Source organism: Saimiri boliviensis, chromosome 2 (genome assembly GCF_048565385.1).
Source record: "Saimiri boliviensis isolate mSaiBol1 chromosome 2, mSaiBol1.pri, whole genome shotgun sequence".
NCBI lineage: Eukaryota > Metazoa > Chordata > Mammalia > Primates > Cebidae > Saimiri > Saimiri boliviensis.
Genome location: NC_133450.1, coordinates 129,724,592 through 129,749,726, shown reverse-complemented (window position 1 = coordinate 129,749,726; position 25,135 = coordinate 129,724,592). Strand labels below are relative to the sequence as shown.

At 41.6% G+C, this 25,135-nt stretch overlaps 1 protein-coding gene and 1 non-coding gene across 5 annotated transcripts in view; one reads left to right on the top strand and one right to left on the bottom strand.

The window, feature by feature from the left end:
- The window catches only part of RCOR1 (REST corepressor 1), a 132,171-nt gene that overhangs the window by 20,120 nt on the left and 86,916 nt on the right, over positions 1-25,135 (bottom strand). The window contains exons 4-8 of one of the 4 annotated variants that reach the window (XM_074394330.1): positions 19,222-19,305; positions 11,151-11,203; positions 3,627-3,788; positions 2,606-2,724; positions 46-126 (exon numbers count right to left, since the gene is read on the bottom strand). In XM_074394330.1, the coding sequence (XP_074250431.1) occupies positions 46-126; positions 2,606-2,724; positions 3,627-3,788; positions 11,151-11,203; positions 19,222-19,305 (499 nt within the window). The remainder of the gene's footprint in view (positions 1-45; positions 127-2,605; positions 2,725-3,626; positions 3,789-11,150; positions 11,204-19,221; positions 19,306-25,135) is intronic. The other 3 variants (XM_074394331.1, XM_074394332.1, XM_039462937.2) reach the window with 3 other exon arrangements.
- LOC120361441 (U7 small nuclear RNA) lies at positions 16,639-16,700 on the top strand. Its single transcript, XR_005577633.1, has one exon. It is a non-coding gene; the product is annotated as a U7 small nuclear RNA (small nuclear RNA).

The following is a 25,135-nucleotide window of genomic DNA, read 5'->3' as shown; positions in this document are numbered from 1 at the left end:
AAATATGAGAGAATATCAAGTTCGACTGCATTGGGAACAACTTACCAAGTAAAAAATCCTTCTTCAAGTACCATCTTTCCACTTAAGGCTGCACAACGACTGAGGTTTTTCTGATGTCCTGGACAACTGATGTTTTAAAATTAAGTTTAGACCAGGTGCTGTGGCTCATGCCTGTAATCCCAGCACTTTGGGAGGCCAAGGCAGGCAGATCACCTGAAGTCAGGAGTTCCAGACCAGCCTGACCAACATAGAGAAACCCTGTTTCTACTAAAAATACAAAATTAGCCAGGTGTGTGGTGTATGCCTGTAATCCCAACTACTTGGGAGGCTGAGGCAAGAGTATCTATTGCTTGAACCCAGGAGATGGAGGTTGCAGTGAGCTGAGATCAGGCCATTGCACTCCAGCCTGGGCAACAACAGTTTCGAAGCTCTGTCTCAAAAAAAAGTAGTAAGTTTAATTTTAAAAAGAAAACTAACTGGTATAGCACTTTAAATGCTTTTTGTAATATCCTGAATGTAGTATTTCTTTAAAAAAGGAAAAAAAAAAAAAAAAGCCCCTGTGTAGGAAGGAATGCAACTCTAAAAAATGAGAAAACTAAGTCTACAGAAGTCATGTAGCCTGCCCCAGTTTGCCCACCTCTGAATCCATCCCAGGGGACCACTCCCACTGTGTGCCACCTCCTCCCCACCCTCCACCAAGGTAGCAGGAAGCTCTAGCTGAGGAAAGAGTGTCCATAAGCAGAAAGAGCCTTTGGCTAAGGAAATTTTGTCCCAGTCCCTGCCATGACTTTCATAGGCACGTCCTGTCAGAAAGCCAACAATTTATCAGGTGCTGCTGCAGCATCTCCATCCCTGCATCCCAAAAGTGGTGAGGTGTACATGGGAGGTGGAGGCAGGGCAGTACTTGGCCCCATCACGAGTAATGCAAAAAATTTTTGAAAAAGCCCCCAGGGAGTAAAAATGGAAGAGCATTGGCAGGTATTCTTACTTCATACTCAAGGATATCCAATCCCACTCTGTATTATTTAATTTTGACTACTGCTTAGTAAACTGCACCTGCTTGCAGTAACAGACTTACTATATAGACAGTACACTAGGAAAATGAAAAAGCTTAATTAAAAGTTAGTAAGATTATTCATCCATAAATAGACCTGCTAGTATGTAAGTCGGAGGCAAAAATATCTAGATGTATCATGGTCAATAATTTTATAGACTCTTACAATCTAAAAGAGCTTTGGAGATATTCTTAACGTCACTCTCAATTTATACTTGGTCCAAGAGGTTTGAATTCTCCAAAAGTAATATTCAATATGTTACTCTTTCATTTGAAATAAAATTCCATCCTGAGACGCGACACTGGGGACCATGTATTTCATCCTCCTTCATTTTATTTTGTATTATTATTATTATTATTATTATTATTATTTTTTTTTTTTTTTTTTTGAGATGGAGTCTCGCTCTGTCACCAGGCTGGAGTGTAGTGGTGCAATCTCAGCTCACTGCAACCTCCACCTCCTGGGTTCAAGCAATTCTCCTGCCTCACCCTCCTGAGCAGCTGGGATTACAGGCACCCACCACCATGCCCAGCTAATTTTTATATTTTTAGTAGAGATGGGGTTTCACCATGTTGGCCAGAATGGTCTTGATCTCTTAACCTCGTGATCCACCTGCCTCAGCCTCCCAAAGTGCTGGGATTACAGGCATGAGCCACCACACCTTGCATATTTTGTATTATTAATTGACAAAAATATTACAGAAAATGTGGGAAATACAATTTTTTAAAAGCTACCTATATATCCCACCACCCTAACAAAAATACCATTGGGTCTGTGTGCTACCTTCTGGATTTCAAACATCCTCATTTTAGAGTTGAGGCAAACAGAGGCTTGGGGAAGATGCATGTTGAACTCACATGCCTATATGTACAATTTTACATATTTTTAAAAATAAATTAAAGACCTTAAACATCCCAGTGTAGCTTGTGAATGCGTATGTGGAATCTTCAATGCTGAGACTAGAATCCATTTCTGAGTATGAGTACCTGGCCATTCTACTTCTCTGTACTACATACAAGACTGAGGAAGTGATGGTTAAGAAGTATTCTCCAAACTAAGCTATCCTGAAAACTAAAATCCTTACTAAGAAATTATAAAATGTTTCTCTTTCTCACTCACACACAAAAAAACAGATGGTCAAAAAAGGAAAAAGCAACTCTAAACTATATTTCTATATTTTTGTTTCCACATGGCAAATGTAAAAACACACCAAATGAATCTTGTAAAAATATACCGTATTAAACCTCATGCTACAAAATAAAAGATTCTTTTTTATTAAAACGAGCCACTCCTTTTAAAGCAGCAGGAAAAAAAAAAAAATAGGTCAGTTAACTGATTCAAAATGGAAGTTCACCAATGGCAGGGAGAAAGTGATGAGAAATGTACCTGAATAACGTAACACACTCTAATACATCTTAATACATCTCATGAACATGTGGTTTCACCAGGAAGGCGCAGGAGGAAAACCAGTCATTTTCCCTTGCCTTTCTGTATCTGGGGCTCTTAGAAACCCCCCTAAGTGGTTAGACAACACCCGAGCCACTGCTCACCTCTCCTCCCGCTCCCGTTTTTGTTTCCGGGCATGGCGATCCATCACGCTAGTTTTAGTTCTTGTCTTCTTCCAAGAATAGTAAAATTTTACCAGACTTGCTATAGATTTATCAGGAAGCTAAACATAAAAAAAACAGTTGGTTTATTTAAATACAAAAGTAATCTTTAAAAATTGAATGTTTAGATATCTTTAATAAGAATCACTCTTACATCTTCAGATATGTCTGAAGCCATAGCCCTTTTTTCTGATAAGAAAAAAATTGATAAATGAATTCTTATCAATATTTATTTTAGTCTGGGCGTGGTGGCTCAAGCCTGTAATCCCAGTACTTTGGGAGGCTGAGGCGGGTGGATCACGAGGTCAAGAGATCGAGACCATCCCGGTCAACATGGTGAAACCCCGTCTCTACTAAAAATACAAAAAATTAGCTGGGCATGGTGGCGCGTGCCTGTAATCCCAGCTACTCAGGAGGCTGAGGCAGGAGAATTGCCTGAACCCAGGAGGCGGAGGTTGCGGTGAGCCGAGATTGCACCATTGCACTCCAGCCTGGGTAACAAGAGCAAAACTCCATCTCAAAAAAAAAAAAAAAAAAGGTATTTTAAATTACTGAAATTTGTAAGTGAAGCAGTCAATACAAGCTGATAAAATCAGTTCAAGATGAATCAGTTTTCACATAACCAAAGTCCTTAAATAAAACTTAGTTTGTTTTAAAAAAATTCATTTTAACACTTAATACAAATGTTAGTAAGGTTTTAAGTAGGAGTCTACCGAAGAGCTTTCCAGAACATAAATAAGCCAGCTGTCCCCAGGCAGCCAGAGCCTCAGACAACCACCAGAGATCCTTCGCATGGGTCTAATCTTCTGTACTAACAGGAAGGACTGGGAGCGGGGAGGGTCCAATCACAGACGACAGGACGGGAATATCATGTTTGAGTATGACATCCCTATCTCAAGCAAGCTGCAGAAAAGAGTAGCTAAGAGAAAAAAGTAGTTAAAACTCAGTGGTTTAATCTACTTACCATTTGTTGGATTCTATGAAAAGTTTTCCCATGAAAACTAAAGGCTTGCTCAAATAAGACTTTATCTTCCACAGTCCATTCATCTGGGAAGGGGGTAAAGTTGGGCAAATCAGCCAATGACTTTTCGATATTATGTTTATGCCAGAAGAGCATCCCAAGAGCCTACAAAAATGGTATCAGTGAAATTTTAGATTGAACAAAAAACATGGAAAATGGAAATGAAACCGGAAAAAGAAAAGTAAGAACTACTTCATATTTAGACAAACTAACTCATATACAGTGCTAAGTGGCAGACACTGTCAGACGCCCCTTTTTCTACTCTTCACAAATGCGGTGATATTTACATAACACATTTTATCCACTTAACCATCTAACTGTACAGTTCATTAATACATTCATAATGTTGTACAACCATCCCAATATCCAACTCCAGAACTCTTTTCAACTTGTAATAGGGAAACTCTGTAGTCATTAAACAACAGCTCCTGTTCCCTCTCCCTATTCCTCCCTACCCCGAGCCCCTGACAACTATCATTCAATTTTGTGTCTATTAAGATTATTATTAGTGGCCGGGTAAGGTGACTCATGCATGTAATTAAAGCACTTTGGGAAGCCGAGGCGGGTGGATCACCTGAAGGTCAAGAGTTTGAGACCAGCCTGGCAAACATGGCAAAATCCTGTCTCTTATCAAAAACACAGAAATTAGCCAGGTGTGGTCGTGGACGCCTATAATCCCAGCCACTCAGGAGGCTGAGGCAGGAGAATCACTTGAACCTGGGAGGCAGAGGTTACAGGGAGCCAAGATCAGGCCATCGCACTCTGGCCTGGGTGACAAGAGTGAAACTCTTGTCTCAAAAAAAACGAATTATTGTTGTTATTATTATCATTTGAGACAGGGTATGGCTCTGTCACACAGGCTGGAGTGCAGTGGCACCCACTACAACCTCCACTTCCCAGGCTCAAGCAATCCTCCTTGATCACCTCAGCTTCCCAAGTAGCTAGGATTACAAGCACACATCACATGTCTGGCTAATCTCTTGTGCTTTTTGTAGAGAGAGGGTTTTGCCATGTTGCCCAGGCTGGTCTTGAACTCCTGGGCTCAAGCAATCTACCCACTTTGGCCAGAAGTAGAACTGGTGGAATATGGTAATTCTATTTTTAATTTTTTTAAGGAGCTGCCATCCTGTCTTCCCCAGCAGGTGCACCACTTTGCATTCCCACCAACAGTGAATGTCCCTGTCTAACTTTTGACTGATATTATTATACTCACTCCTGCTTTCCTTTGGTTACTACTTGTGTGGGATACCATTTTCCACACTTTCACTTTAAAATTATTTGTGTCTTTGGAACTAATGTGACTTTCTTGTACACGGTATATAGTGGGATCCTATATTTTTTACCCATTCTGCCAATCTCTGTCCTTAATTTGGAAAGTTTAATCCTTTTATACTTAATCACTGATAAGGAGGGAGTTCTGACATTTTGCTATTTTGTTTTATATATTCCTTAAAGCTTTTTATGTCCTTCAGTTCCTGAATTACTGTCTCCTTTTAATGTGTGTTTTTTTTTTTCTTTTTGTGAGACAGGGTTTCATTCTCATTGCCCAGGCTGGAGGAACAATGGCACGATCTTCGCTCATTGCAGCCTCCCACTCCCGACTCAAGCGATACTTCTGCCTCAGCCTCGTAGGCAGCTGGGACTACAAGTGCATGCCACCACATCCAGCTAATTTATTTCTGTAGAGACGGTTTCATCATATTGCCCAGACTGGTCTCCAACTCCTAAGCTCAAGTGATCGGCCCACCTCGGCCTTCCGAAGTGCTGGGATTATAGGCCTGAGCCACCGCTTTGGAATTCCTTTTTATCTTTAGTTGATTCTTGATAGTGAAAGATATAAACTCCTTTCTATTTCCTTGTGTAAATGTTCTACAGCTATTATCTGAGGTTGAGTATTGTGGCTCACACCTGTAACCCCAAGCACTTTGGGAGGCCAAGGTGAGAGGATCACTTGAGTTCCAAAGTTGGAGACCAGCTTGGGGAACTTAGCAAGACAATGACTTTATGAAAAACAAATAACAAATTAGCCAAGCACGGTGGTGCAAGCCTGTAATTGCAGCTACTTAGGAGGCTGAGGCAGGACTGCTTGATTGACAAGAGTTCAAGGCTGCAGTGAGCTATCATCACACCACTGCACTCCAGCCTGAGTGACAGAGCAAGACCTTGTCTCAAAACAAAATAAACAAGCTGGGCACAGTGGCTCATGCCTGTAATCCCAGCACTTTGGGAGGCCGAGGTGGGTGGATCGTGAGATCAAGACCATCCTGGCCAACATGGTGAAACCCCATCTTAAAAACAACACCACCACCCCCCCACACACACACACACAAAGACACAACCTTTTATTTATTTTAAATTGTACATTACTCGTTTATTATACTGATCTAGAAAAAAAAGATTGAATACTGAGTCTGCAAGGCAGGGCCAAGCAATTAGAATGCAACTCAGAAATCAGTCAGTGAAAGACATACTTAAACATGATCAAAAGGCATTTAACTGCCACAAAATAAGGTAAGGGAGCGATTCTAAAACCCACTGCTGTGGGGTTTTGTTTTGTATTTTATATATAATTTTTTGTAAATGTAAATCCAACACATGAACTTAATACAGGATTGATGTCAACCTTCTAGAGCAACCTCCTCTGGGGTTAGGGAAAAAATAAGTTTTTCACATCACCATGCAGGTTACACTCATCTTCGACTGGAATGAGCAGAGCTCCCCAGACTGAGTGGCCTGACTAGAGAAAGATTACAGGACTGGCGCCTGGGGTCAAACGGGCTCTCCTGCTTCTCCTCCTTGGCCAGGACAGCATGGTTCCTCCCACAAAGGTCCTTAATACACAAAGCACTGGCAAAAGCCCAAGTCACTATCTCTCAGCTCTCTTGCATAAGGAGAGCTTTCTCCCTGCACCAGAGGCACTATTCTGACTAGTTTATATGAAGGGAGTGGGTGCATGAGACAAAAGTGGCTACAATGAAAATGGGGGCCAGGAGTTCCCACCTGCAGCTCCAAAGTTAAGATGCCCACAGATGTGGTCACTGTGGTATGTGCAGCAGGGAGGTGAAGAGGAATGGGATGGGCAGAGAGAGGGTTCCTTGAGATAGTAGTCAGCCTGCTGGCCTTCAATTTTTGGCCTTGCCCTTCGCAGCCATGGCTTCCATGGCTTTATGCACGGTTTCTTCACCCCCTAGGAACTTTCGTTTATGAACTTGATGGGCTTCAAGTTCTTGAACAATTTACAGACAACAGGATTACCAGCTGGCAACTTCAGATCCCTGATGGCCTCTTCAGAGAGACTCTTTAGCAGGTTTTATTGAGCTGCGAATATCTTAACTTCTCCCCTTTATTTTTGAAAGAATTTTCTCAGACATAGGATTCTTAGTTGGCAGTTTTCTTCTTACTGCTTTGAACATATCAGCCCATTGCCTTCTGGCTTCCAAAGGTTCTTACGAGAAATACCCTAATAAGTTTATTCAGGATCCCTTATATGCAATGGGTTAGTTCTCTCTTGCTGCTATCAAGATTCTCTGTCTTTTTATTATGTGCTTTGGTGAGTCTCTTTGAGTCTATCTTTACTTGGAATTCACTGAGTTTCTTGGATGTTTATATTCACATCTTTCATCGAATTTGCGTAGTTTTTGGCCATTATTTCTTCAAATAATCTCTCTGTCCCTGTCTCTTTCCCCTTATGCAACTTCCATAATGCATATGTTAGTCCACCTGATTGTGTCCCAAGGGTACCCTAGGCTCTGTTTACTCTTTTCTCATTCTGCTGCTCAGACTCAGTCAATAATTTCCATTGTCCTTCCTTCACGTTCTTTCTCCTTCTTTCTTGGGACTCCTCAAATCTGCCTTTGAGCACCTGTAGTGAATTTTTCATTTCAAGCTTTTAAGCTCTAGAATTTCATTTTGGTTTTCTTTTAGGTTTTATATTTCCTTACTAATATTTCCATTTAGTTCATATATTATTTTCTTGACTTTTTCTGTATCTTCCATTAGTTCTTTTAACATCTTTAAGACAGTTGTTTTAAAATCTTTGTCTAGTAGATCTGCCAGTAAGGTCTTTTCCCAGAGAGTTTCTGTTGATTAATTTTTTTCCTTTGAATTGGCATACTTTACCATTTCTTTGTATGCCTTGTGATTTTTCTGTTAAAATCTGGACAACATTTGAATCTAGTAACGTAGTAACTCATAATCACACTCTTCCTCAGGGTTTGCTGTGTTTTTACCGTTTTTGCTTTCTTTTGGTTGTTGTAGGCTTGCCTCTATGCTGAGGATCAGCCTGAGGTATAAACTTAAGGACTTCTCTGAGGCTCTGCCTTTCCCCGGGCAGGCATGGTGACTTTCTCCTAATATGCAGTTGCTTTTAAAAGTGCCAGCCTTTATGTCTGGCTCCCAAATGGGTGAAAGGAGAATATGATGAGGGCCTGGGAGTGCAAGGACACTAGTCCTTTAAGTCCCCTGGAAGTCACATCAGTCAGAGAGGAGGAGCGTGCAACAACTGCAGGTAGCGGGTCCTCTCTTTGCACTTTTGTGATCACAAGTTGCAATTAGAGCACTGATCCTCTATTTGGAGGACAGGGTGCTTTCTGCCCTTCCCATTTCCTACAAGCTATATACAAACTCTACAGGAACACACATACATCTGCCTGCCAGGGGGGATTACAATGGGGGATGGGTAACTGCTAGCTTGCTGGGAGCTAAAACTGATCAAAGTTACAAGCCCTCAGTAGACCCCAAAGTTCCAAAATAGTTACATCAGACAGGTTCTAACGGTGCAATTTCTATCTAGGTGGGGAGAAAGTCTCTTGGTGCTCGATACTCTGTTGTCCCAGAATTCTCCTTGTCAAATGCTCTTTGTGCATTGACTCATTTACCTGGTGAGGTAAACTCCAACATTCTGACTTTCAAATTAGAATATGGAGGGCCTGGGAAATTAAGCAACTTGCCACTGGCTATAGAACCAGCATGGCTCTAGGATCTGTGCTCTTCAAATACCATGCTTTACTGCCTCAGTATATAAAAGAAGAAAGTAATTTATAAAAGCACAATTGTTGTATTGTTCTTTTAAAAAACTTTACGCCGGGCGCGGTGGCTCAAGCCTGTAATCCCAGCACTTTGGGAGGCCGAGGCGGGTGGATCACAAGGTCGAGAGATCGAGACCATCCTGGTCAACATGGTGAAACCCCGTCTCTACTAAAAATACAAAAAAATTAGCTGGGCATGGTGGCGCATGCCTGTCATCCCAGCTACTCAGGAGGCTGAGGCAGGAGAATTGCCTGAGCCCAGGAGGCGGAGGTTGCGGTGAGCCGAGATCGCGCCATTGCACTCCAGCCTGGGTAACAAGAGCGAAACTCCGTCTCAAAAAAAAAAAAAAAAAAAAACAAAAAACTTTACATATATCATATATATATATATATATATATATGATATATATAAAGGTTTTCTCAGCTTAGAAATAAAAAAAGTAGAAATTACAAAACAGGTAAGACAAGATAATCCAGCAATAGGTTGCTAAGGATAATTTTTTTTTTTTTTTTTTTTTTTGAGACAGAGTTTCGCTCTTGTTACCCAGGCTGGAGTGCAATGGCGCGATCTCGGCTCACCGCAACCTCCGCCTCCCGGGTTCAGGCAATTCTCCTGCCTCAGCCTCCCGAGTAGCTGGGATCACAGGCACGCACAGCAATGCCCAGCTAATTTTTTGTATTTTTAGTAGAGATAGGGTTTCACCATGTTGACCAGGATGGTCTCGATCTCTTGACCTCGTGATCCACCCACCTTGGCCTCCCAAAGTGCTGGGATTACAGGCTTGAGCTACTGCGCCCGGCCTGCTAAGGATAATTTTTACATTGCAATTATAACATAGAAAATTTTCATACTAATGATCATTTTTAAAGGAGAAATCTAGCATCCTTAAGAATTAATACAGGTATATTTTGCAATCATCTAATAATTAAAAGTAGCTTCAATGACCAGGATAGAGTAAATGTAAGGCCAATTCAAAAAAAAAAGTGTACAATTTCACATAATCTAAACTCTTGGTAACTTCTATCATTAGGAAAAATGAGAAATGTCGGTAACTTACAGGTTGTAAGATCTGGATTAAGGCCACAGAAAGCACTGATTCAACTTGATGTATTTAAAGTAAGTCATTAATGCTGAAATAAGGTATCATCACACTTTTGCAGAAAAATAAATCTTGTGGATTTCTTATTAGTATGTTACAAACAATATTTAAAAGAAACCCTTGGCAGAGTGTGGCGGCTCACGTCTAATTTCTCAGCACATTGGAAGGTCAAGGCCAGTGGATCACCTGAGGTCAGGAGTTCAAGACCAGCCTGGTCAACATGGTGAAACCCTGTCTCTACTAAAAATACAAAAATTAGCCAGGCGTGTCTGGGTGCAGTGGTTCATGCCTGTAATTCCAGCACTTTGGGAGGCTGAGGCGGGAGGATCACCTGAGGTGGCGAGTTCAAGACCAGCCTGACCAACATGGAGAAACCCCATCTCTACTAAAAAAGCAAACTTAGCTGGGCATGGTGGCACATGCCTGTAATCCCAGCTACTCAGGAGGCTGAGGCAGGAGAATTGCTTAAACCCGGGAAGCAGAGGTTGTAGTGAGCCAAGATTGTGCCACTGCATTCCAGCCTGGGCAACAAGAGCAAAACTCCGTCTTAAAATAAATAAAAATTTAGCCAGACGTGGTGGCGTACACCTACAATCCCATCTACTAGAAAGGCTGAGGCATAAGAATCACTTGAACCTGGGAGGCAGAGATTGCAATGAGCTGAGATTGTGCCATTGCACTCCAGCCTGGGTGCCAGAGCGGGACTTTACTTCAAAGAAGAAAAAAAGTGTGGCCTGTTAGCACAGTAGTTAAGGTATAGAGCCTGCAACTTCAAGGTTGCTGGTTCAAATCCTCAGTGGAGCCAGCCTTAAATTTAAAAACAAAAACCTCTTGGGAAGATCAGAAACAAGAAATGCAATAATGCTGATGGCATTTCTATAATATATAAATATTAGTTTTTTTAAAAAAAGGAAAAAAAAACAGAAAACTTTAGTCAAATGTTTATAAGCTGAAAGTGATTCAACATGGTGAATATTAAAACACTTTAGGTAAAATGTGAAAACATGAGTCAGAAAACATCATTATACAACCAGAATGACAAACAAATCACATATCAAATGAGAAAGCATTATGCTCAAGCATCCAGCTCAGTAATCACTAAGTAATCAGTGTCCTAAAGGCTGTAGATCTGCAAAAATGCACAGATGTGCCTTTCAAATCAAAGGGTCCTCTAATATTCACCTTGAACAAGAAAAAGAAGACCAGAGTTTGTGTAACACTACTAGTAGTTACCAAAAAGTTGCTAATGAGGAAACACTGCTACTCAATACAGAGAAGAAAAAATATAATTTAGTTAAAAATACTCATTTTTAACAGTAAAAGAAAGAAAACCGTATTACCTGTTCCATGTTGTACCCATGCTTTTCTTTGGCAATGGCAATGTACTCATCCACTGAAAAACAAGATGAGACACCAGTAAACCAACTGAGGGAAAGAGTACAGCCTATGGTCCACTAGAATTAATATACATGTATAATACATGTATATTTCAGGCATGCTGGTAAGATTTGGCTGTGTCCCCACCCAAATCTCATCTTGATTTGTATCTCCCGCAATTCACAAGTGTTTTGGGAGGGAACCAGTAGAAGGCAACTGAATCATAGAGCCTGGTCTTTCCTGTGCTATTCTTATGACAAGTTAAGTCTAACAAGATCTGATGTTTGTAAAAAGTAGTTCCCCTGTACAAGCTCTCTCTCTTTGCCTGCCACCATCCATTAAGACATGACTTGCTCCTCCTCACCTTCCGCTATGACTGTAAGGCCTTCCCAGCCATGTGAAAATTTAAGTACATTAAACCACTTTTTCTTCCCAGTCTCGGGTATGTCTTTAGCAGCAGCATAAAAACAGACTAATATACTTGCCATGTACAAGACTGAAAGTAAAGAATAGATGGTAACAAAATAGAATCATTATAATACAGTTATTGATCCCACAGAGAAATGTCTGAATAAATATCCTGAAATATTAACAGCAGTTATTGCTGGGTGATGAGCTTATGAGTCTTCTTTAAAAGAGAAAAAGGCTCGTGCCTGTAATCCTAGCACTTTGGAAAGCTGAGGCAAGAGGAATCCCTTGAGGCCAGGAGGACTGATCCTGTCTATGTTGTCACTATTTTAAATTATTTAAAATAATTTAATAATTTCTGAAAAGAATTACTCAAAGTTGGGTGTGGTGGCTCATTCCTGTAATCCCAGCACTTTGGGAGGCTGAGGTGGGTGGATCACTTGAGGTCAGGAGTTTGAGACCAGCCAACATGGTGAAATCCCATCTCTACTAAAAATATAAAAATTAGCCAGGTGTGGTGGCAGGTTCCTGTAATCCCAGCAACCTGGGAAGCTGAGGCAAGAGAATCACCTGAACTCAGGAAGCAGAGGTTGCAGTGAGCCAAGATTGTGCCTCCATACTCCAGTCTGGGTGACAGAGTAAGATGAGAGGGAGAGAGAAAGAGAAAGAGAGGGAGAGAGAGGGAGAGAGCGGGGGAGAGAGGGGGAGAGAGGGGGAGAGAGGCAGAGAGGCAGAGAGGCAGAGGGGCAGAGGGGCAGAGGGGCAGAGGCAGAGGCAGGGGCACGGAGAGAGGGAGAGAGGGAGAAAGGGGGGGAGAGGGGGAGGAGCGGGGGAAGGGGAGGAGCAGGGGCACAGGCAGAGGCAAAAAGAAAGGAAAGGAAAGGGAAAGGAAAAAGGAGAGGAGAGGGGAAATGGAACTAAAAGGAAAAAAAGAAAAAATCTTAAGTTTTAACTAAATTTTCTTCAACAAACAAGTATTATTTTAAACAATATTTTTAGCAGTAAAAAGAAATCCGAAATTGGGATTCATTTTTCGTCTCAGCTCAGGCTGAACAATAAACAAACTATTCTTTATGTTTTAAGAAATTCTTAGAAATAGATTACATGACCCAATGCTTAGTATTTGCTTGCAACTATGTACTACTCCACTACAAGGTGGCTAGCTTTCAAGTACTATGGAAAACACCAAGGAAAACGAATTGACCCAATCTTCAGGAGAAGCTGCCACCCCTAAAGATAATCAATTTTCTCCCTAAGGATAGTCTGGTCTTTCTTCCCAAGTGAACCAGAAAAAATAATGAACTCGTAGTCAACAGCACTGCCATATGTTCATGAATGATTTTCCTTTATGAATTATAAAAATAATACAAGCTTAAAAAATTAAAAAAGGTCAGGCACAGTGGCTCATGCCTGTAATCCCAGCACTTTGGGAGGCCGAGGTGGATGGATCACCTGAAGTCAGGAGTTTGAGACCAGCCTGGCCAACATGGTAAAACCCTGTCTCTACTAAAAACACAAAAATTGGCCGGGTATCTGAAGTCTCAGCTACTAGGGAGGCTAAGGCAGGAGAATTGCTTGAACCCAAGAGGTGGAGGTTGTGGTGAGCCAGGATCATGCTACTGTACTCTAGTCTGGGCAGTTGAGTGAGACTCTGTCTCAGAAAAAGATCAAGAAGCACAGAACTGTATGAAGTAGGCAGTAAAATCCTATTCCATCTTGGCTCTGAAATCTTACTCTCTAGGTATAATGGCCAAACTTAAAGAAAACTGGCTCAGAGTGATCCACTTTCCCACTATAACACAGAGGGGTCCTAATAGAAGTCCAAGCTTCTACATCTCAGTTTGCTATGCCATTATACCCAAATCATGCTCTCAGCTCTGGGAGAACTGTCAACCAATTTAGGAAAGAGAGATCAATTTTGAAAAAAAATTCCAACTCTCAGAGAGAAGCATGTATTCTAAAAATTGGGGGAAAATATTCCATAGACAAAAGAAAAAGTCAATCCAATTCAAACAGCAACTAATTATATACGGCAGATCAATAGTAATTCTAATACTAAGCCACTAATTTTCCTTTTGTTTTAATATTTAAAATAGTTACAAACTGGTTACTTAACTCAGATTACAGTAAAATTTCAATTTACTTGAAAGTCAGCAAATGACAAATGAAATGACCACAGCTCATCACAAAAGTAAAACTGATGATTTCAAAAAGCTGGGCAGAGGCCAGGCGCAGTGGCTCATGCCTGTAATCCCAGAACTTTGGGAGGTCGAGGCAAGCAGATCGCAGCTCCAGAGATTGAGACCATCCTGATCAACATGGTGAAACCCTGTCTTTACTAAAAATACAAAAATTAGCTGGGCGCAGTGGCACATGCCTGTAGTCCTACTCAGGAGGCTGAGGCGGCAGAATTGCTTGAACCCAGAGGCAGAAGTTGCAGTGAGCCGACATCGCCACTGCACGCCAGCCTGGAGACAGGGTGACACTGTGTCTTTAAAAAAAAAAACATGGCAGGGAATTACTCCAAAGTGTGTCCCTTGCTTTTCACTTCACAATACAGTAGATTATGCCAAATAAAAGTACCCTAAGGTTCTAAAAAATGTCAGATGAGGCTGCTTGAACAGGTGGCTCCATACACCTGGCCAGAACCCTGCTGAGAGACACAGGTAATGTGTGGGTTATACTAGAGATGAGACGCAAATGGCAGCATACCAGACCTAAAACAGACGGCAGGCCAGCTGATTAAAACCCAGGTAATGAGATGCACTCAAGAAAATGTAAGGACAGAAGGCAAAAACAATCTGCAGTAAATGGAGGGTCAACTCTGGAGAAGGCCTGCTTGTTTAAAACTGGCTTTAAGGGTTCCTTCCTTTAATAAATACTTGGCGAATGAACAACAATTGAACCTTAAACTTCTGCTGTATAATCTCAAGTCTGAGAGCACACTAGTACTTACCTTAACTATGTAAGGAATGTATGTATGTCACCAGTGACATGATCTTTGAGCAAACACATGCACAGGCTGAACAAGTGATGCAGGAGGCCCTGACGTGGGCGGGTACAGGGGCTAGTCCTGCCGATGGGATGGTTCTTGGGCAGATATTATCTGCTCAGAGTCCCTCCTGCTACATCAGTAACAAGGCCTGTAAACCCTGTGGCCACTGTCTGCAACCAGATTTAGCTACGAATTATAAGAGACACACAAAGGTTTATTGAATGCTACTCCATTTTCACCTCCTCTTTTGTTTTTTAACTTAAGAATCAGTTGGTGGTAGGAACAGTAAGACAGTAACACAGTAGATTCCAAATGCTGCAGCTGAAGTTAAACAGGACATCTGTCGTACTATAAACAATAAGGTAGTCTTACAAAGGTGACCTTTAAAGTCACATAACCTCTACATTTTCTCGGATGGCCGGGTGCAGTGGCTCGCGCTGGTAATCCCAGCACTTTGGGAGGCCGAAGTAAGAGGATCACTTAATGTCAGGAGTTTGAGACCAACCTGGCCAACATGGTGAAACCCCCATCTCTACTAAAAATACAAAACTTAGCCGGATGAGTGCCTATAATCTCAGCTACTTGAAAAGGCTGAGACAGGAGAATTGCTTGAATCCAGGAGGCAAAAGTTGCAGTGAGCCGAGATTGTGCCACTGCACTCCAGCCTAGGCAACAGGGCGAGACCCTGCCTCAAAATTTTGTTGGAGGTCACCCTGATGACTCAAATCTACAGTAAAGGAAGAAAGCACTCTACTGTTAACTACTTAAATAAAGACACATCGTGTGTCTACTAGGTGCTCTGAAGGTTGTGATGAAATAAGTTAATGTAGGGAGAGCCCTGAAACCTGTAAAAGGAATTACCATCTAATACCCACTAGCAAATACACAGGTTTTCATTCTTTTCATCGTTCCCAATGTCCAACAAAAATTAGACAAACATTTGCTGAATGAACACCTGGGGTGCTGTGACAGGCACAATGGCAGCATTCAAGGTTTCCTGTCCCACAAGATATAAGGCAGCACAGGTTATGTATGGGATAAGAAAGACCCAGGTCAAATCCTGGCTCTATCTCAAAATAAAATGAGTTGTCTAGCAGTACATGGCACACACTCAGCACTGTATTTAATGACTATGTTATCTTTAGCAATGTCCTGACCATCCCAAGAATTAGTTCTCATCAATAAGGCCAGGTTTATCACCTAACTGGGAAAATGATACCACAGTAGGTACTCCTTCTCCCTTCTTTACCCCTCACAGAATATTCTAGACTAGGGTTTACTCAGACTATAGCCATCTGCGCAAGCAATGCTGCTGACCGACCTTGTCTCTCATTGCTTTCCTACTCTACATAATCCTGAGCTTTTGTTTCATTAATCAAGGGACACAGTTATCTATCATACTTCTGAGAATCCCTGATGCTATTCCCTTCCTACCACTTACCTTGTTCTTTTACAGTGTTATACAAGTAGCTGCTGGTAAGACAGCAATGAAAATGAAAAGTACGCTTTTTCAAAACTACTTGAAAGGCTGTGGTTTCCTTAGGTGAAGCAAAAATAAGCATTCAACCCAAGAAAATAAAATGTGTTCCCAGCTGCCCTCATAAAAAAAACAAAGGATAAGCAGATACTTAAAAGTCAGTAGACAAAAGACGAAACAGGAAGAAAGAGGAGGAGAAATACAAGCTACCTACAACAAGCTGCTCTTAAACAAAACAGGCATCTGTGGGGACTTTTCCAACTCTGGCAACAACAATCTTAATTCTGCCCCTTATCAATTAAAAATTCACCAATCTGGAAGTGAGGAGTCACTGAGGGCAGAGACTCATTCAGTAAACACTGATCAGGTCAATGAACAAAGTCCATGCTGCTTAAGGAAATGCCAGCACATTTCCATGGGCCTGGGCATCTGCGCACATCACCCTTCCCCAATGCACAGGGTGCACAACGTGGGCTTGCCTTGTGCAGCCTGGCTGACGTTCCAATCTGTTGGTCAGATGCAGAAGAATCCATCGTTAGGTTAACTGTGCTCTGCTTTAAAAAAGCACTTTACGCATTATAGCTCTTTTAGAACTCGTCTAGCAGGTTTTCCTGCTTTTGCCGGAAAGCTCCCTCCACCCTCCCCAAAACACAACTTTATTTTTGCATGATGTGTATTTTTTTTTTTTTAATTAAAATGCTTGAAAAGTCCTATTGAAACAACCAAGGAGAATCATCTAATCTATGACAGGTAAAGATGTGCATCATTCTTTTTTTTTTTGAGACAGAGTTTCGCTCTTGTTACCCAGGCTGGAGTGCAATGGCGTGATCTCGGCTCACCGCAACCTCCGCCTCCTGGGTTCAGGCAATTCTCCTGTCTCAGCCTCCTGAGTAGCTGGAATTATAGGCACGCACCACCATGCCCAGCTAACTTTTTGTATTTTTAGTAGAGACGGGGTTTCACCATGTTGACCAGGATGGTCTCGATCTCTTGACCTCGTGATTCACCCACCTCGGCCTCGCAAAGTGCTGGGATTACAGGCTTGAGCCACCGCGCCCGGCCAGATGTGCATCATTCTGACCCTAAAAGTGGTACACAGACACAGGCTACAAGCCAATAGCTCTTTTGAAGGAGATAAGAACTTACTATCATGGAGAGCATGGATGAATGAATTATGGGCTTCCTCATAATATCACTTAAAGACAGAATGTGACGTCCTCATTCTTGAAGAAAATTTATAAAATTCCAAAAGCCTCATCAAGGATTTACTGAATTACACTTAATATGTACAAGGCACTGTATTAAATAGCAAGCCAAAATAAGAAGCAAAAATGAACTGATTTCCCACAGTAGCTCAAGGCAACACACAGGTAACAGAAGACAATACATGATATAACGACATAGATGTAGGACAGTATAGGAATGCCAATGAATCAATAGATAACGACCATGAGGAGGAGGAGGATGAAGACAAATGAAGAAAGAGCTTCCTAAAGGTTCAGCAGTTATACTGATTAAGCAAAAACAGCAGCTAACATTTGAGACTTTATTATGCACAAGCCACTGTTTTAAGCTCTTTACAAAGATTATTTTTTTAATCCTCCCTGATAGTTCCATTATCACTCTCATTCATAAACAAAGAAACTGAGGCTCACAGAAGTAATTTGGCTAAGGTCACACAGCTGGTAAATGTCAGATAAAGTATACGGTTTAAGACCTCTATGCACAATCCCTCCCTCTTTCCCTTCCCTTCCTTCTTTTAAAAAAGACCAGCTGGGTGCAGTAGTGAGAAACAGGAAGAGACTACAACAAGGAGTTCCATCTGTAATTGTAAACAATCAGTTGAGATAACTCACTACCTTCAGACGGGCAACACAGTCCTATCATTTGAGGAGAGCAGACAGAGGAAGAAGGACTCTTCAGATCAGAACAGCCTCCTTGGTACAGGGAACTAAGGCTCATCAACATACTGTATCTAGCCTGAATAAAATTAAGAAAATAGAACTGTGGTTGATGAATGATGGAAACCAGGGGTAAGTAACAGATGGATGCTAAACTTCATTTGTTTCTATATTCATTTTAATCCAATGAGCTAAATGCCCTAGTACCCTGAGTAAGTCTCAAACGCAAAAGAAGGGAGGAATGCAGATGAAAATTGCCACAGTAACCTTAACTCACCCTACCCCACCCCACCCCCAAGATACTGCAGATATTCAGAACACCATGTGATCTTGCATATTCTACGCAGAGCAATAGGCTGGCACCATACGGTGGGCTGATGACAAGACTTATATAGCCTTCATAGAGCTTTTTTTAAAAAACTATTTTTTTTTTTACCATTTGCATTAGGTCCTACAAAAGAAACATGACACCAATTTCTCACTCATCACTGAAACTAAACATGTCAAAATTTCTTTAAAAAGATAGTAATAAATATCGTGGCATCTTTTTTTTTATTAAAATAAGAAATGAGTTACCACAACTCTTTGAAAATAAAAATGAGCTTATCACTTAAATAAAGCAACTGTGCCACCTGGTGGTCATAGACATTACTACAGTCAACATCTGAAGGCTCGCTCTGGGGTGAAAGAGGGCATAAGCCGCCAAACCAGACTCAGCCCAAGGATTTCAACCAGTCCTTCCAAGTAGGCAGCAAAATGTCCTTTCTTCATGAAAGCGCTACTTCTTAGTGTAGTTCGCTAAAATCCCACTTTAGAGAATAAGTCAGCTCCCATCCTAACCCACAGAGAGGTGACTAGTCTGAAGCTCGTTTTGGCTGAGTACACCAGTTGCTGCTTAGGACAGTGATGAAAATGAAAAGTGCACTTGTGAAGACCTCCCATGTGGTTTCCTTAAGGGAAGCAAAAGTTAAGTTTTTAACCTTAGAAAATTAAATGTGTTCCAGCTACCCTCATAAAAAACAAAAGACTGGCCAGGTGCAGTGGCTCCCGCCTACAGCCTGTAATCCCAGCACATTGAGTAGCTGGGATAAGAGGATCACTTGAGCCCAGGAGTTTGAGACTAGCAGGGGCAACACAGTGAGACCCCATTTCTTAAGATTAAAAAAAAAAAAAAAAAAAAAAAAGATAAGCAGATGCTTAAGGTAATGGATAAAAGATGAAACAGGAAGCAGATAAAGAAAAATAGAAGCTACCTGCATCAAATTGCTCCAAACGAAGATGGGGACCCTCAAGGACTTTTCCCCAACTTTCTACCTCTGGCAGCAATAATCTTGAATCTGCCCAGGAAAGATGAAAGAGAGTCTGTTACAGGAAGGTTCAGGGCAGCTGTCTGGGTTCTTGAGCTCTGAAAGGGAAGCTAAACGGCATTGTGAGATAGAGTATGGGAGGGCAGGCTCTCCTGGCCTGTGGGAAGGAGTTGCGAGGGGCAGGCTCTCCCACTGTTAAATCCTACCATTTGCAATGTGGAAGCTTTTTTTTTCCTTCTTCATCCAATAGAGAAGTCCTTCCGATTAAGTAGCCAAATGTGCAGCCTTCAACAAGCACAGCTGCCTTCAACAAGTACTGCTATATAAACAAGTTATTTAAGAGCTTTCAAAACTAGTCTGCAGCAAAGTGATCTGTTATAATCAACTACTATTGTTTATATTGAAATTATTCTCCACTGATTCAACAAATCTTGGCCTACTGTGTGTCCGGTGCTGCTTTGATAGCTGTGATTAAAAGACACAAACTCTGCCCTTATGGAACTCTCAAGTCTGACTCAGGAGAAATAGTCATACAAATAATGAATTCCAACTGTCATACATGCCCGACAAAAAGAACTATGAATGCACATAACCGAGAAGCCTGATCTGGAGAATCAAGGAGGGCTTTCTTTTCAACTGGGGAGGGGCCATTATAAATTCCTGTGTACTCATGTTATTTATGGTAGGGGAAAAGAAAAAAATCTAAAGTTCAAGAATGGGATGTGGGCTGGGAAGAGAAGTTCATGCCTGTAATCCCAACACCTTGGGAGGCTGAGGCAGGTCAATCACTTGAGGTCAGGATTTCAAGACTGGCCTGGCCAACATGGTGAAACCCCATTTCTACTAAAAATATGAAAATTAGTCAGGCGTGGTGGTACATGCCTGTCATTCCAGCTACTTGGGAGAACAAGGCACAAGAATTGCTTGAACCTGGGAGGTGAGGTTGCAATGGGCTGAGAACAAGCCACCGCACTCCAGCCTGGGTAACAGAGCAAGACTACCTCAAAAAGGAAAGGGAAAGGGAAAGGAATGGGGAAAGGGAAAGGGAAAGCAATGGGGAAAGGGAAAGGGAAAGCAATGGGGAAAGGGAAAGGGAAAGGAATGGGGAAAGGGAAAGGGAAAGCAATGGGGAAAGGGAAAGGGAAAGGAATGGGGAAAGGGAAAGGGAAAGCAATGGGGAAAGGGAAAGGGAAAAGGAATGGGGAAAGGGAAAGGGAAAAGGAAAGGGAAAGGGGAAAAGAGGTAAGGGAAAGGGAAAGGAGGGAGGGAGGGAAAGGAAGAAAAAGGGAAGAAAGAGAAAAATAAAAGGAAAAGAAAAGAGGGAAAGGGGGGAAGGGGGGAGGGGAGGGGAGAAGAGGGAGGGAGGAAGGAAGGGATGTAGTTGAATAAATTATGTTACAATATAGGATATGATTCAGGATCAAAACTCAGTTTAATTTTTAATTGCAGAAAAATTAAAGTTGAAACCCATTACATACAACACGATACCGTTTGTGCTTAAAATCAGAGTGCATACAAGCATACAGAAAAGATCTGGAAGCAAACTTCGACAGCGGTTATGTCCACATGGTGGGGTGAGTAAGTTAGAGGCTATTCTTAGTAATAAAAACAAGCATATATATGTCTGTGTGTGTCTGTGACTTTTTACTGAACTATTTGAGAGTAGATTTCACATATTATGACCGAGTACCCTGAAACATTCAGCTTGTTTTCTAAGGGTAGTTATACTGTCTTACATTGCCACAGGACAGTCAATTAAACATGGAAACAATACTTTAATCGGCATCTATAGAACAATTTGGTGAAATGATCCCAAAATGTGCTTTACATGTGCTGAAGAATTTTTAAGCAAATCCCAATTATTTCACTGCATCCCTATAATATACACCTCTTTTTAAAATGTGGGCATACTTGTTACACAACACCAATGCTATTAACACACCTAACTAATACAGCAAAATTCCTTGGTATATGAAACTGTTATACTACTTATATTAGATTGGTCTAGCATGTATTAGTCCAACAGCAGCAATTATAGGAGAGGACGTGGAGCAAATAAAATTCTGCATTTTACTGGTAGCAGTGTATACCAGCTGGACCACTTTGAAAATAATTTGGCACTGATCTCTCAGAACAAGCATATGTATTCCAGAGGGACATTAAGAAACAGGTCCAGGAATGCTTCCAGCTGTAATATTTAACAGTCAAGAGCTGAAAATAGACGTCCACTGTCAACAGAAAGGATAAACTAAAGCTGAACAAAATGAATTTATTTTCTGTATAAAGATATAGATTAGACATTAATACAATTACAAGGTAAGTTACCGTTCAATAGGTTTCCACTATGGTTTGTAAATTCAGCTCATTCAGCTATGTTTATTCTACTAAGTTTTGCCCATTTTAGCTAACTCTAGAGCATTTAAAAAAATAAAAATGATAAAAATACTTTTCACACACTCAAAAGACTCATTTTAATCACAAGGTTCAACCTCTTCTAGCCATGTATTTCTAAAAAGCTGAAAACCAAAGCAATAAAGGCTTACCCTATCCCTACTGCTGTTCACACAAAGTCAAAGAACTAGTAAATTGTTTTGTTTTTTTCCTTCAACTTTTTATTTTAGAAACACTGGGTACCTGTGCAGTTTGTTACAAACATACACTGTGTGATGCTGAGGTCTGGGGTACAAACGAATCCACGACACTCAGCACAGTACTTAACAGGTACTTTTTAAACCCATGCCCCCCCGTTTCCTCTCTGTTCTAGGCAGTCCCTACTGTCCTGTTTATTGTTTCTGTCTTTACGGCCATGTGCACCCAATGTTTAGCTCCCACTTCTAAGTGAGAATATGTGGTATTTGTTTCAGTACACTTCTCCTTCATAATGCTCAACGAACTTATCATTTACCAGTGCAGTTTCTCAGACTGTAAGCTACACTTGGGCAGGGACCTGTCAGACTGTTCACGTATTCTGGCAGTGCCTACCAGTGCTTAGAACACAAGCAGTTGTGCAAGTTACTGAGTGAACAAATGACAGCCACAAGTAAGTGACAAAGAAGGAAATGTTGGAAGATTCCAGACAACCCAAGTTACAGAGCAAATGGCAGAAAAGCCTATATTTGCAAATCTCTATCCAGAGGAATCCCACACTCTCACCACATTCTCATTCATTCAACAACTTATTTATTATACACCCACCACATGCCAAGAGGAGACTGACAAAAAACTGAACACACATACCAAGTTCCTCCACTCAGATTTACAGTACAGTGGAGAGAGACAAAAGACACAGAGAGATAAAACAATGTCAGGTGATAAGTAGAATGAAAGAAAGAAAGCAAGTTAAGACAGTGGTTTGCGTGGTCAAAGACTTCTCTGATATAGTGACACTTAAGCAACAACCAGAAGGAACTGAGGGAGTGAGGCATGTGGACATCTAGGAGAAGAGTACGCTAGAAGAAGAGATCAGAGAAGACTTCAAGGAGGATATTTTGGAGAGTTCAAGAGGGCAGAAGTGGGGTCAGACTGTATAGGGCCTATTTACTTTCAGGTTCTTTTTATGTGTTGTTATTATTATTATTATTATTATTATTATTTTGAAACAGGCAGGGTCCTGCTCTGTCACCCAGGCTGGAGTGCAGTGGTGCAATCATAGCTCACTGCATCCTGGACCTCCTGGGCTCAAATGATCCTCCCACCTCAGCCTCCCAAGTGGCTAGGACTACAGGCATGCACCGTCATGTCTGGCTAATTTTTTTATATAGACTGAGCTTTGCCATGCTGCCCAGGCTGTGTCAGGTTCTTTTGGCTTTAATTTACAATGAGTTGGAAAGCTATTGGGATGCTTTGAATAGAGACACCTGACATGTACTCTGTATCTAAATGAAAGTTTAGAATTCCATATGATATATTACCTATTATTCATATTATTCTGAACTTTCATATACAGTATAGCAAGTCAAATATCCTAATGTGAGGCCAGGCATGTGGCTCATGTCTGCAATCCCAGCACTTTGGGAGGCTGAGGCAGGTGGATCACCAGGTCAGGTGTTCAAGACCAGCCTGGCCAACATGATGAAACCCCATCTCTACTAAAAATACAAACAAACAAAAATATCAGCCAGGCGTGGTGGCATATGCCTGAAATCCCAGCTACTCGGGAAGCTGAGGCAGGGGAATTGCATGAACGTGGGAGGCGGAGGTTGCAGTGAGCCGAGATCATGCCACTGCACTCCAGCCTGGGTAACAGAACAAGACTCCATCTCAAAACAAAACAAAACAAAACAAAACAAAAAAAAAACAACCTAACATAGAAATAAATTTTGCACATGTCATAGGTACAGCTCTTATTCCAAGAAAGCCAAAACTTATTTTTAGCGAGGTGCAGTGGCTCACGCCTATAATCCCAGCACTTTGGGAGGCCGAGGCAGGCAGATCACAAGGTCAGGAGTTCAAGAACATCCTAGCCAACATGGTGAAACCCCGTCTCTACTATAAATACAAAAATTAGCCAGATGTGGTAGAGCATGCCTGTAGTCTCAGCTGCTTGGGAGGCTGAGGCAGAAGAATCGCTATAACCCAGGAGATGGAGGTTGCAGTGAGCCAAGATCACCCCATTGCACTCCAGCCTGGTGACAGAGTGAGACACCATCTCAAAAACAAAACAAAACAAAAAAAACCCTTATTTATAAATCCCTAATTTAACCTTGTCTTTTGACACAACTTTTCTTTTTTTTTTTTTTTTGAGACAGAGTTTCGCTCTTGTTACCCAGGCTGGAGTGCAATGGCGCGATCTCGGCTCACCGCAACCTCCGCCTGCTGGGTTCAGGCAATTCTCCTGCCTCAGTCTCCTGAGCAGCTGGGATTACAGGCACGTGCCACCATGCCCAGCTAATTTTTTGCATTTTTAGTAGAGACAGGGTTTCACCATGTTGACAAGGATGGTCTTGATCTGTTGACCAAGATGGTCTTGATCTCTTGACCTCGTGATCCACCCGCCTCGGCCTCCCAAAGTGCTGGGATTACAGGCGTGAGCCACTGCGCCCGGCCCCCTTTTGAAACAACTCTAAATGTCCCATGTGATTTTTTTCTTTACAGTTAATAGTTAGCTTTAAAAAAAATCAGCCAGTGGGCCGGACGCGGTGGCTCACACCTGTAATCCCAGCACTTTGGGAGGCCGAGGAGGGTGGATCACGAGGACAAGAGATGGGAGACCATCTTGGCCAACATGGTGAAACCCCGTCTCTACTAAAAATACAAAAAAAATTAGCTGGACGTGGTGGCACATGCCTGTAATCCCAGCTACTCGGGAGGCTGAGACAGGAGAATTGCTTGAACCCAGGAGGCGGAGGTTGCGGTGAGCAGAGAATGTGCCATTGCACTCCAGCCTGGGCAACAAGAGCGAAACTCCCCCCCACCCCCCAAAAAAAAAGCTAAAAAAAAAAAAAATCAGCCAGTTTGTTTTTGGCACAGCTAACGATTTCCTTCTTTGTCTATTTTAACACTGAGATCCACAATTCTTACCACTGGACCAGTTTTCCCTCATTTTTATAAAATAAAAAACCAAAAATGCAGTCAAACACTTAAATAACTGCACAAACACTTACTATATATAACTTATAAAATGCATAAAAACATAAACGAGCAAGACCATCTGTTTGTACAGATATCCAATAGCCAAAAGTTACCTTGCTAAATTCTACACCCAAGGCAACAGCAGCCCATCTGGGAAATTGCTCCTTCAGGGAACTACCAACATCATTCAATGTGAGCAATTTAGTTGATTATATATTTTTTAAAAAGCAAACTATAAACAACAGTCAAGGCTGTACCTCAGCTTCCCCTCTAGCTCCACGTCCCCCTC